This window comes from Mesitornis unicolor, unplaced genomic scaffold (genome assembly GCF_000695765.1).
Source record: "Mesitornis unicolor isolate BGI_N332 unplaced genomic scaffold, ASM69576v1 scaffold52304, whole genome shotgun sequence".
Taxonomy (NCBI): domain Eukaryota; kingdom Metazoa; phylum Chordata; class Aves; order Mesitornithiformes; family Mesitornithidae; genus Mesitornis; species Mesitornis unicolor.
Genome location: NW_010183135.1, coordinates 4,370 through 18,422, shown reverse-complemented (window position 1 = coordinate 18,422; position 14,053 = coordinate 4,370). Strand labels below are relative to the sequence as shown.

The window sequence follows — 14,053 nt, the reverse complement described above, 5'->3', positions numbered from 1 at the left end:
AATCTCTAAATCTCTGAAATACAGTTTAGAAAGCTGGACTTTTGCTATTATATAAGCACAGATTGCATTTGTATTGTGTCACTGAAGAGTAATCTGCTTAAAGTATGTGTTTAATAAATAGTTTTCCTTTTTAAAATACTTCTACTTTATAATGCTGTCTAAAATCATGATCTTTTCTTCCTCATTTTTTTCCTGTATCTATTTGTGATTATATATGAATAAAAGAGGAAGCAGGGGAAGGACCTTACAAATTTGTAACCTTAAATCACCCATTTGTCTTCCATAAAAGCAGTTATCACTTTCAGACTTTATTTCTTGGAGTTAACTATCACCTAACGGTACTGGAATTGGAAACTCCTGACAGTAGTGATTAGAGCCAAAGAAAAATATTTTTATTGATGGTATAAAAGATGTGAAAGGGCAGCTTCTGCCTGATTTTGCCAGGCACTGATTTGTGTAGTATCAAGCTGTGAATTTCATAGGTGCTAGGTGTTGCTTTTTTGTCTACTATTAAGACTTAGTTTATCCTAGCATCTGTTACAGTATTTGTACCCCTATCAAAGCCTTCTTGTAGAAAAGCATCAGATCTTCTGTTCCACTCTGATTCTACCCTCTTCTTTCCTAATTAACTCCTAATTATTCTCATCTCTTTTTCCTTTCGCAAAACTGACTGTCAAGAAATATGTTAAAGCTAGGGTAAGTGCTTTTTCCCTTTTGAAATTGCACAATGCAGAATTCTCTGAACATTTGGTTCTGATTTTAGCTATTATCTCTTCCCTAAATAAAAATAAATCTTGCTCAGTTTATTGCTATTAACTTTAGTTAAATCTGAAATCTTCCAGAACACAATTCATAACTACTTAGTGTTGTCAGAAAAAGGCAGATTCAGTTACTAAAACCACAATTTGTTTTAATACAACTGTTGTTGCTATATATAATAGGATATGCTGTATTAGAAACAATAATTTACAGAAGATCCAAGCATGTATATGATGTTAAAAAAGGTAGACTCTTACCTGTAGTAATGACTTGAATATTTTTCTTCCCCCCCCCCCCTTTCTAATAGAGCACTTTAAATCAGAGCATTAGGTTATTGAAGAGGACATCATCTGAACTTATGGTAAGCTTCTCTTTCTGGGAACAGGAACACGTGTTCTAAATCCATCTGCCACATATGCAGGGCATGTATTTTCACTACAGCTTTATATATTTCTACCTGTTCTGTTACTGGAAGAGATTGTAATGCACTGAGGTAGTTACAAGGATTTAGATATCCCTTCTCAGCACAGCTTTTTCTACCTAGGTTTTCCCTTCCTTATAGAGGAGGAAAAATTTAAAAAAAAAGAAAAAGAAGTAATGTTTGGGATATTTTTCGAGATATGAGTTGTAAACTTAGTAGTGACATGATAAAATACACTTCACTACAGTTCCATAGATTGCGTTATTCTTGTTCCTAAAATTTTAGTTGTTTTTTTCTTGAATCCTTAAATGCAAAACCTGGGGGAGGGGGAACAGGGCACAGGACGAAAACCAACAAGACACAAAAATACTACTAATAAGAGAGCTTTGTGGTTCGTGTCATTAACCACCTCTTGTCCAATGTCCAGTTCCCATTGGGGCCTGTTTCTTTAGCATTGTATGCGTTACCTTCCTACTTCTGCAGCTTCAGCCTCTAGTGGGAACTTGGATCTGTATAGAGGCTTCTCCAGGGCAGCCCATGTATCCCTTCTGAAGTAGCAGCTGGTGCCTGCACCACAACCAGGCCAGGTGCCTTCATGCTCTGCTGGACGCAGGAGGGATAAGCAAACAGGATGATTATTTTTCTGACAGCAAAGCTTTCTGTTGCCTTCAGCCTCCCTTGGCTCTGGTAGCAAGAATCCAGCCGCAGTAGCCAGCACTTAAGAGTCATAGTCACAACAGGTTGATGGGCTATGCCTACCTCAGCTCTTCCCATTAAGATTTTCATCAATCCACAGCAGCAGACCCGCTAGATTTCTTTTAGAGTCTGTGATTTGAACCTGACTGGAGAGGTAATAAGCCATGAAATAAGGTGTTGATAAGAAAAGGATGATGTTTGAACCATAAGTACATTTAAGAAACATCTTTGCAGTTTCAAGGTGTAAGTACATTATCCTTTGTGAGTGTTCTTTGAGAGATTTTATGGGTTTGTACATACACTGAAGAAGTGTGTCAGTCCTTTTGGGTATTGATTAGCAGCGTATTCTAACAGTCCAGAATCATACTCTAGTGATCAAGAATTGTGGTAGTATATGGCCCACTGTTTTCTTCCTGTGCACTGTGTATGTAGTGTATATGCAGACATTGATGAAAGTATTTATACACTTAAGGAAAGAGAATGGAAGAGAAAGCTGATCTAGTATATAAATGAGTTACGTAGGTTCCAGGAAAAGATACTGTTTGTAACCACTGATACCTTCTGTTTTTAGCAGTGAGAGAATTTTGCCAGATCATCATGAATCCTTAGCCAGGCTCATGTTCTGTCTGAATTGCATGTTTTGTTAGGTTTTGACAGGACGGTAATGCTGGTTTATGAAGAGAATAGGTTCCTGACAGTGGCTGCTGAGCCATAGTAACAGCCTGGAAGGGATTTATTTATATTATCTATCTCTTCCTTTCCAGGCTAAGGTGAAAAATGTCATTAGCGCTGTTAATGCTGCCCAGCTTCTCATAAATAACAACGCTTCTCTAGTTATTGTCCAGGTAAGCTTTATTTGATTCAAGTATATTAGTTTGTGATGTCATTGAGATAGAGGTTCACTTACTTTTGTTCACTTATTTTTGTCTGTTCCTAGGAGACAAAAAAGTACATGGATACCATAGTTGGCTACTTTGAGCAATACGTTGAGTGGGTCAAGGAATCGGTAAGGTGCATTTACTTTATTGAGAGAAGCTGTATTTGAAAAAACACATAAAAAAGCTAAATAAAAATAATAGTAAAACTGTTTCTTTGATAGTGTGTTTTATAGCTTCAGCTTGTAAGATATTTGTACTTAATTTGAAGGGGAAAGCTTGTATTCTGTAAATAGTTGAGTTGTGTCTGAAGTAGAATGGAAATGATGTGTTGGTTGGAATAAAATACAAATTTAACATAGTATTTTTGCAGGGCTGGCCTGAAATATACAGTTTGTGGTAATATTGCACTGAGCCTGACCCCGCTTAGTTCAAATTGATGTCATTAGCATCTTGTTTTATTTTTCTTCAGCTGCAGCCTTTGAGAAAGTAAGCTAATGTTTTAAAGATGTGTATGTAAAATTGGTAGCATATCCCACTGGAATTTATTCTTAATTTGGATAGGGTAAGAGATAAAATTTAGTAAAGAGTATCTATAACTGTAAGCAAGTTTTGAGATTCCTATTTTATTCTGTTAGATACTTCAAACTGTATTTGTTTTTCATCTGTCTTTCAGATTGCTATGGAGGTAGCAGCATGCAAGCCTATTGCCAATGTGATAGATACAGCAGTAGATATTTTTTTATGCAGCTATGTAACTGATTCTGTGGTAAGAAATATTTTCTGTTACTCAAAATTGGGGCATCAAGCAGGAAATTCTTTGAACATAAATCTGCATTTAATTATTCAGGCTTAAGTATTCTGAAGTATGATAATAAAGTATCGCATCCAAAGTTATGCAAGGGAAAAATGTTCAGATCTGGATCAAGTCCAAAGCAAAACCAATGCTGGACTTGTTTTAGGTCCCCCTTAGACTTAAGCTTCTGTTAGCAAGAATTCTGTAAAATTAACTGTTCTTACTAAATTTCTTCCAACTTGAATTGCAAAGTAAATACAGTAATGCTGGTTTGGAATAAAAATTCTGGAAAGGGCAGGTTTCAGTTTGATTGCGTCATTCTGAAACACCTTGAAATGGAAAACCGTAAGATCTGAAGTTTCAGCTGTAACCATTTCTAACTTAAGGGGATGGGGTGGAGGCAGGAAGTGAGTGAGAAATGCCAAGGAAAAACTTTATTTCCTCGACTCCAGAAAACCTGAATGAGGTTTTATCACTTGACTTGTAGCAGACAGATCTTGATTCATTCCTGTACAGTGGAGATGTTGAGTGTAACTGGTAGCAGTATATAAGAGCAATATTGTCTTTTTCATCTTGCCAAAAGAGCTTGGAAAGAGGACAGCATGTATTAAAGTAGAATAAGAAACCACCTAAACCCTCTTCTAGCTATTATTTAGCTTTATGGCACTTTTAGTCAGGTCCTAATCATAACAGCAGTAAATGCACATAATCAATCAAAGCCAAAGCACTCTAACCTTGATAATGCTTAACCATGAAAAAATGCTTAACTTTGATAATGTTTGACCGTGAAAACCTCCTAACCTGCCAGAATGATGTTGTACTCATTGATTATCTCATATGTTACAGAGCTTCTGCCCTCCTTTGTGTGTGTAGCCATTAACCATCTGGTGGGAGATGGACTGCGATTTTCCTGATGATAGATACTTAGCTGAGTCGCGTATAAGTGAAAATGCCTCCAGCCAATACAAATCAAATTTGAAAAAACATAATTTTAACATCTGATGATAACTCAGTTCAACTGTATGATAATGGAATTAGTTACACAAACAGGCTGCAGTTAGCAAGTTAAAAAGTACCTTGAGAAAGTGCTGGAAATTCAGATTTTGACAAGAACTACAAGAGTAACAAATACTTTAAAATATCAAGAATGGGAAAAGAAATAATGTGTGGCTCTGTAGCTTTGAGCAACTTTGGACGTACTCCTGTTGGTTAGATTTGTGGGATGATGGTGTTCTTGCTTTAGTTCACATTGACAGTGAAGAATGCTTAACATCCCCTGTTCCACACTGGTATAAGAAGCCTCAGAGAATCCACAAACCCAATGCCACTAATTTATACTGTGTTCTTCCAGTAGCAATGCTTAGAATATCAAGCAAGGATTCAGTACTTTTCTGATAGATTTTCTCTGTGATTTTTTTTCCTGGACTTTGCTTTGTTTCAGAATACCTTCTGGTTTGGCTTGGGAGGCTCTTCAATGTTTTTAATTCCTGCCATAATTTTTGCTGTAAAACTCTCCAAATACTATCGTAGAATGGATACAGAGGATGTGTATGATGAGTAAGTATATACTCCTAAGTAAACTAAATGGCAAATGAACTGAAATGCTTTTTCTAGTGTCTCACATGAAGGCGCTATAATCTTGTGTGCTGTCAGATTAGAACTGCATGTTCTTGTGAAATACTGCAGGTTTGGGTTGGTGCCTGCAAAGCGCTTCATGCGGGTGGGCTTTGGTTGTCTTGACTTGCCATGATTCTGTGCAGATATTGCCAGCTCTAACTTAGAGAAACTTAATTCAGAATGAGGTCTTCAGAGCTTTGTGTACAGCGTTTATATAAATATCTTCCAAATGTGCAAGTGATTAGCTTTGCAAAGTAACCTGTTAAGGTGAATTATGCCTGCTTAATAATCTCCTTGAATTAATTATTTGCTTTCTTGCTGTCCTAGTTATTCCTAACCAGTCTTTCCTTTTTCAATTGCAGTTCCTCTGTCTCAGGGACTTGGCATTTTACTTTATGATAACTGTTCTTACGTATTTTCCCATCAGTTTTCTTTTCTGCTCTTTGTTTTGCTCATTGCTCAGTTAGCCTGTGTGCTGCATTTTTCACATTTCACACTGGTCACTTTTCATCACATATTCACAAGGCAGGAGAGCAGAAACAGGCATGTACAGCTCAAATTGCTCACTTATTAGTGTCTAGTTAATTACTCCTCCTCTTCTGTGTTTTTTAGTATCGAAACTATACCAATGAAAATGTAAGACCTTTTTGCTGGTATTTGTTAAAATTATTTTATTCAGGTGGGAGGGTTTATATTTTTAATGTAACTTGTTGCTTCAAAAGAGATAATGTGTTCTGTTTCACCAAACTTTATTTTAGAGTATCTAACTCAACAATACCAAAATAATTAATTAATTCATTTTCAAGAATATAAAAATATTAAAATTTAAAAATTATAATTATGCCATAACTCCTGTTACAAAGAAAAATTTATCTTCTATTGTACAGACAAAATTTGTCTTTGCAGTTAATACCATCATCCATGTACATGTCTTAGAAGCCATACTGTACATAGCACATCTTATAGTTAACATGGTCTTTCTTGGTGTATTTATTTTATTACAGTACAGAAAATGGTAATAATGGTTATCATAAAGAGCATTTATATGGTATACACAATCCTGTTTTTACAAGGTAAACCAAGTCTGAAACTGCATGCCTTCATGTGTCCTTACTTAATCTACTATATTAATCACCTATCCAATTTTCTGCACTTTTTAAAGTTAATAACTTAGTTCTCTATTTATGGGGTTTTTTTGCATGATTACTCACTATAACAAATGCTGTATGATTTATATTTCTCAAATATTCTTTACATAACAGCAGAAATTATAGTAATTTACAGCAACTTAACAAAGCAATTGCCTAATTTTGATCTTAAAATTCAGGTAATTTAGATACTTATCTAGTGCAGTGAGTGGTCCTAAATTTATAAACTTATTAAAATACTCTGATAGCAGTTGGAAGTGATAGGATGGGATGCACTCTTACTCCTGAGTAGTTTTGGTTTTTTGATGGTGAGGAGATGAGCTTTTCCTGTGCGAAAGGCAGATGATCCAGGGCATGCAGAAAACACGAACGGAGTAAATATGTGTTTCTGCATGGGTAGAATTAGTGTCACATCACAAAACAAGAAGTTCAAGTTGTTTAAAAAGGAGATTTGGATTCTTTCTCCATCTACAACTTTTGTGCTGTAACATGTTAGCTAATTGTGAGATATTCAGTTTCCATAGGGATAACATGGTGTCCCACAACTTCAAAATTTGGGTTTCCAAAATATCTGAGTTACTTAAAGAAGGATCTGATTTGTGGTTGAAATCTGTAGCTCACTGTGCCTTAACTTGCGGCTTCATGACTGAAGGTATAGTTTGAGTATTGGCAGAGAAGTAAGATGCCACCATTCTTTCAGTAATGGGTGAATACCAAGAGAGCTCAAAGTCTGAAAGACTTCCAGGTTTTATGGCTGAATTAGTTGTATATTATTATTTATTAGAACTTGATTTTACAGTAATTATTTACTGACCAAATCTTGATTCTACATTTACTTCTGAATTAAGTATTTGTATACAACTATGTTTTTAGTGATGTTTATGATCACGATTGTCCTGGTCTGTTCTGTTACATAAGGGCACTCCCTAAATTAACCTACAAAGTGTGTAATTCCAAAGCTCTCTCCACTGGCATATCTAAAGACTCTCAGTTTGAAGGACTTCTGATATTTTGCATAAGATGAAACTAATAATTGCTGAGGCCTTAGAAGTCCCTTTCTGGTGTTTGCATCTTTAATACAAATGTTAATACTCTTGAGGTTCTTAGCATGTTTTCTGTGAGATTTCAGTGATTGATTAATAGTTTAATACAGTGTTCCTGAGTAAGCTAAAAATTGCTAACAAAATCTTTTAAACAAAGACTCGCTAGTTCAGTTCTGACTTCCTTCTCCTAAATTGTAAGTTACTCGAAATGGACTTCCATAATAAAATGTAAGGATTCGGTTTGAAGCAGTGCCGTCTTCTGATGTGCTGAGATAATTTGAAAAAATGCTAATTATGAGATGCATGCTTCAAATTTCTCAGTTGTGGATTCCCGTAGCAGTAGAGTCTCGTTTTTCATTTTCGTTTCAGCAGACTCTTAGCTTTTATGCTATCCTTGGTTTTTTTTCATTTCCTACAAATTTTTGTAGGAGATGGGGTCTTTGAATAGATCTCTGTACACCTGTACTTTTGCAGGTGTAAAGAATCCCAGGGAATTTTTTTGTCCATCAAAATCAGCTGGATTATTTTGCTGGAAAGAGATGAAAAAATCTTTCATTATAAATTTAAGATGTGTAAATGCTAGTATGAGATCTGTATGAGGAATATTTATATTTGGATAGATATCTCACACAGGTGTTTTAATATACATGTTGAAGATACAAATAACCTCAGATGCAGCCACCATTTTTGTGAGAGTAAAACTGGAGGCTGGATTAAGTTCTCAGAGTGGTGGTGTTGAGTAGGTAATCCAAACATTTTTTTCCTATCATGAAACAAAGATAACCAGAAAGGTTGGTGGAGAAAACCATTACTCTATTTCCTCTTTAAAATTTTCTTGATTAATTGGGTACAAGTTTGAGAACTTTTTGTGCCAACTGAGCTTGTCTCACCATAGCTAAATAAGACTGAGCTAACTTAGGCACAGCATTTCTGTTCCACTTGTGGACAGAAGAAAATGATGGCTTTGGTTTGTGTTTTCTCTTGTATAGCTCTGTGGAACAGTGGTGACATACTGGAAACATTAAGGGGTAAGTAATAAGATTTTAAAGTCAATTCTAGGTCTATTACTATTTCATTATTTTTAAGAAGGCTGCTCTGCTTTCTGTAACATGAGTGCTGTAAGGTTTAAAAATAAAAAGTAGTATGTTCATATGAAAATCTATGCCTTCATTTTGCTTAAATTACATTATCATTCTGTCTGCATCAAATTGTCCTGAATTGTTTTTGTGATTATTTCCAGGCTATATAAATGAGGCTCAAGATTCTTCTACGGGAATATATCATTACTCTTCCAAGTGTCTTGGCATTTGTATTCATCTTCCAAATCCTGAGCCACTTGTTTTATGTCACCCGTACTGTAAATCCCAAATGTACTATTGAATGTTATGCCATAAACTGCTGTACAGAATATTTTGCAATCAGGGCACTGCCTCTCAAATACCACTGTTCAAGGCTTGAATTAAAATGTTTTTTGTTTTTTACTTTTTTACACTGGGCTTTCTACCTTACATCACAGTATATAAATTAATTAGATTAACAGCCTTTGCATAGCAATCCTCTGACAATTGGCCAAGTTCTTATCTTAAATTGTTGATTTGTGTTAAATACAGTACATACACGTTTACATAAAAATATGTTTTGTATACAGAGACTTTTGTATATACATTTTTCTTAAAGCTTATAAGTGTTTAGTTAAGATTTTAATATTGTATAATACTCTTCACAAATGAATTTACCAGCATGATCAGTGTTGCTATTTGGTGCTCTTGAATGACCACTTTGGACTAAATTTGAAGTGTAGTGGGATCATGGTGTCTCCTTTTGTCTCTGAAAGCTCAAATGCAGTTTTGTTTTCTCCCTCTTTTTTTTAAGATTATTTAATAGTGAGTTTTGCAGTAGAGACCTAAAAGGGACTTTTCAGAGAAGTTTGTTTTGGAACTCTTTGGGTGGGAGGGTTGGGAGTGTGTGTGATACGTAATATAGCGAAAAAGCTAAGCTTTCTAGAGTTCAGTAGTATTCAAAAGGAGCATGAGAGAATCATATGTTGGTGATTTTTAGAATGCTTTACCTTCTCTGTCTTCCTCTTCCTCATTCACACTCACTTCTGCGATGTCTTTAATAGTGTCACTGTTAAGCTGTGACTCTTTCAGGGGACAGTGATACTATTTTTGCTAAATAATTTTAAAATACTATTTCCAATATTGAAATTCAAACTTGTCTAGCAATTGGAGTTAACATTTGTACTATTAGAGTTATTGCCTTGAAGTTAGGCATACAGTTGCATTGCTGGATTAGTTAACAGCAGAATTCATCAACAAGGCCAAAAGTATCTGTGTTTCTGGTGTAAAACATTTCAGTGGGTGAAGTACCTGGGTGTATTGATCTGAACTAGTGTCTCTTCACATATCAGTATTGTTAACTTTGTTTTCAGCAAGGTTCACTGGGTTGAAGTAGAGAGAGTCTTGTAAATAATTCATATAATTTTAAAGAAATGCTGAAAAGTTATACCAGTCTTTAATCTGAAATAACCTTAAATTCTTCATTTTTAGGTCATAAATGGAAACATTTCTAATTGACAGTATGTAGCATATGTGTATATGTAATGTTCAGAACTGCAGATTTTTAAAAGTTTCTATTTTTAATTTGAGAAAATGTTCCCAGTTCACTTAAATAAAAAATAACTTGCTTACCTACCTGATGTTTGATTCTTACTTGTTTTGTTGTGTAGACCTGTCTCAGAAGAGTTGCACTGACTTGAAATCTTAGGAGAATGAATCTTTTTCTGCTGTATTTGCCTTTATTGATGACTTTAGCTTAAGCAAGATAAGAGACCAATATTCAGAATAGGAAGGACTGAAAGAATATTGCCTCTGAGTGAGAGAGCCTCCAACTTCCACAGAAGATGATTTATGCAAAGGTGGTAGATTCAAGCTAATGAGCTGAGGGTATCCGCATACCTTACAAGTGCACAAGGTCTTACCACTCGCCTCTGTTTCTGTAAAACCGACAGCAGAATTGAACGTTTCTAAGTTCTTCAGCTCCCATAGCTCACTGCTGGTATCCTGGCTTAACTTGTGAAGGAACACCTGTTTTCTGCTGATATAACAGACCGTGAGCTGGTTCATCTGAAGCACAGGCAGACAGAGGACACAAATGTCAGATGGGAGCAAGACAAATACTTGGCAGTAACATATTAACTGTAATACATAAATATACCGGAGCTCTTGAGTCCAGGCTTTGGTATTTGTCCTTATTCTTGCAGTCCAATTTGTTTTCATGATTACGCTTGAAAAACTTTCAGAACAAGAGATCTGAAACCTGGTATAAAGTAAATTTTAAGTAGTTTTGAACTCTTAACAATTATTAGAACAAGAGAAATTAATGTATTTAGTTTCTAATCTAGGAACTGTCAGCGCTGTTGTGCATAACCCAAGTGTAAACAGTACATTTGTCTGTCAAATATTAAGAGGTCTTTGAGTGCTTCCAGTAAGGAGTTGAAATCCTTGAAATGAAGTGTGAGGTGGCCAACAAGATTATTCTGTCTGGCTGGATGATGGGTGAGAAGGCTTCTCAGAAAATAACAGAAGAGTGAATTGTGTATCTGAAGAAGGCTCGTACCATTGCTGTGTCTCTAGAACTTGACTGGAGAGCCACACCACTGTCCTTTGAAAGAGACAGACAGGAGGAACAAATGGCAAGGAGCTAGAAAGGAGATCTCGACTAAAAATGTTATTAAGATAGACTTAGAGAGGGGATGAAAAGAAAACAGTGGTGTTCTCCCTATCGGATGGTTTTTAGTCATGGGAAACTTCATCTCATGTTCACTGGAAGAAGGTTCAGGCTGCCCAGAATGGCTGTTTGGGTGGCTCCATCTTCAAGCAGGCAGCTCCCAGCCTACCTGGGGTGCCACAGCCACCAGGGGCTCCATTCTCAAGTATCAGATAAGCACTTTTAGCAACTTTTTTTTTTGTTCTGCTTCAGTGTCTGTTTTAAATGAATGTTTTTGCCTTGATATTTTCTTTAGTGATACCTACTGAGTGGCTAGACATACAGAATGGTATTCCACTCCATTATATATGGCCATTCTTAAACCCAGGATTTCTAGCGCCCCACAGTTATTCAAGCATACCTAAATAATACAGTACCCCTTCCAGAATCTCTTCAGGTCAGGCTGGGTTTAGCGTACATGTCACGTTTTCAAAAGAAGTGCCTAGTGGGGTCTTATTAGCCAGAAAAGTACTCTGGCTTGCACCAGCATGGAAGAGACTTTTTCTTATGACCTCCTGAATGCCAAGGGAGTTACCATGGTTTTCCTTAGCTCTGCTTTTAATTACTGCACCAGAAACTGCTAATACAGGATTCTGCACTAAAATATTTCTATTTTCTTGCCTTTGTTTTATGGCATTTTTACAGCTCATTTATTACGAATAGGAAAACACCTATTAAAAAAAAAGTGAAAAGTGTTAAAGCACAAATACATCTGGCGTGCTCTGGGTTCTGTTCCTCACTGCTGAGACCCATGATAAGCTACTTCTGTTGTCATGCTCTGTTGACAGAAAATAACCCATGGTGTGACAATGATGGTAAAACTTCCAAATGTTTGGTTAATGTCTAGGCCTGTAATACCTTATTTTGCTAAAGGTTCCTTATCTTGCTTAAATATTGCAAGTTTAAAAATCTTTCATGACTCAAATAATGTGCAGCTGATTCCTCCATGTATCCCCACTGCATGTCATGTGCTGACAAAATGAAGTACTAAAGTTGCATCCTTACTGTGCAAATCCACAGAAAACCCATTCCACAAATCTGCCCTTATTAGCAGGACACATTTATAATCACCCAGATGTAGCTGCATAGATTGCTTTGGCACTTTTATCTTTTTTTTTTTTTTTTTTTAAGTTCAGGATGGTCTTACAAGCTCTGGCATGAAGAAAGCTATAGAGCAGCTGGAGAATGGAAAATATCTGTTAAAAATCAAATATGACATGTTCATCCTGGATAGGAATGTGCTTCTCAGTTATACAACTATCGTTCTGTATTTAGCTGCATTTACAAGATTTGTCTTGTTACCTTCTTGGGAGTTCACAGGTTATTTGACACTCCCTCAGGCTATAAATTATGGGCACATGCCTACTGAAGTGTGATTTATTATTTTTATTTAAAAAAAAAAACAACCTTACATCCCACATTTCGCTGGAAAGAGGCTTCTTTGTGCACCGAGCCTTTAAATTGTGAGGAGCCACTTGCTGCTGTCACTTTTTCGGATCGTGTTGCTCAGTCAACTCCTCTCACCATGAAGAGTTTGGCTCTTCTTTTCCTAGTAGTGGTCTGTGGCACAGGAGGATTGGGACAGAAGCTGAAGCCAAAGAAAAGAAGCAATGGTGAAGAAATCAATTTTCGGACTAAAACCAAAGATGTTTGCACAATGCGCATGAGTGAAGACGAGGAGGTGAAACTTCGAATTGAATGCAAAAGCCGAGGCATGTCCTACTGGTGTGAATTTGCTGGCAAGCCATCGGTCTGTCGTGCTTTCAGAAACAACCCAAAGATCTACTGGAACCAGGTCGCCGCCGAACTTAGAAAGCTCCCGCACGCCTGCGAATCCACACAGGTGTTGAAGACCACTATGTGCCAAAAGGCTCCTGCAGAGGCTCTCATGAAGCAAATAGCAGCTGGTATGGAGCCAGAAGATCTGGAAAACCAGGACAAATCAGTCCAGAAAACTTCCACTTCTATGAGGGGAGCAGGGAGAAGCTCTGTTAAGAAAATAGAGAAACGTCCAATACTGCCGCTTATAAAACCAAACCAACATCGTCAAGGGTCTGAAAATGAAACAGAAGCAATGAAACTGGCACGGCAACATTGCTGGGAATCCCTGCATGGTTTCTGCTCCTACATTATTGGCATCTTTAGAGGTTAAGGGTTTGCTTCAGGTAAATCTCTCATCTTGAAGCACAGCAGAATGTACCTAGAAGTAATCCTGTTGTGGTTTTATTTTGTTTTAATCTTGGGTCTCTCAGGGGTGGGGACAGAGAGGTTCTAGGCTCGTTCACTAAAATCTAATGCGGGCAAAGCCGTACTGTGGCTTCTGAGGGGCTGGATAGCTTAAACTCGCAGTGATGGTGACTAGTTCAGGACTCCCTGACAGTGAGGTCTTTAGTATGCACCGAGCTGTTTGTCCTATCTGTTACAAATCCTATGGTATTTCAGTTATAGCTGTTTGACTTGGGCTTGTTTTTTGCCTTCTATCATTCCTTTCCTCCTGGGCTGACTTTTGGATTTAAGCCAGCGGAGTAAGAGAAATAACAAATGCATCAGCTAGAACAATTTAGAACTACATTCAGAAGTTGAGAGGATAAAGCCTGTTGATCAAAACTGCTAGTTAATATATCGACCATTTTAATTTTAAAAATTAGTTCATAAACAATTGCAGAAATTAGTAAAACCAAAGGGACTGTCTTGGTTTGCTGGTCTGTTTCTGTGGAGGTAATTGGGGATCTCATGCAGGCACTCATCTGGTAAGTGTCAGGTTTTCAGCCAGGATTTAAAAAGGCAGAGCCCTTGCAGAGGTGGTTTCTCAGAGAGAAAATCAGGAGCTCATGACTAAACCTGGCAAACTTTTTGGCAGAAATGGGAATATATGCAGCATGAGCCAGCAAGTGTTAAGGCTGCTGATGATCTTACTTGTGCTTACTACA

The 14,053-nt window shown here is 36.8% G+C and overlaps 1 protein-coding gene across 1 annotated transcript; it reads left to right on the top strand.

The window, feature by feature from the left end:
* The first annotated feature begins 12,648 nt into the window (after positions 1–12,648).
* FGFBP2 (fibroblast growth factor binding protein 2) lies at positions 12,649–13,275 on the top strand. The gene has a single exon (XM_010184002.1). The coding sequence runs from the start codon at positions 12,649–12,651 to the stop codon at positions 13,273–13,275; it is 627 nt and encodes a 208-aa protein (XP_010182304.1).
* The last annotated feature ends 778 nt before the right edge of the window (positions 13,276–14,053 follow it).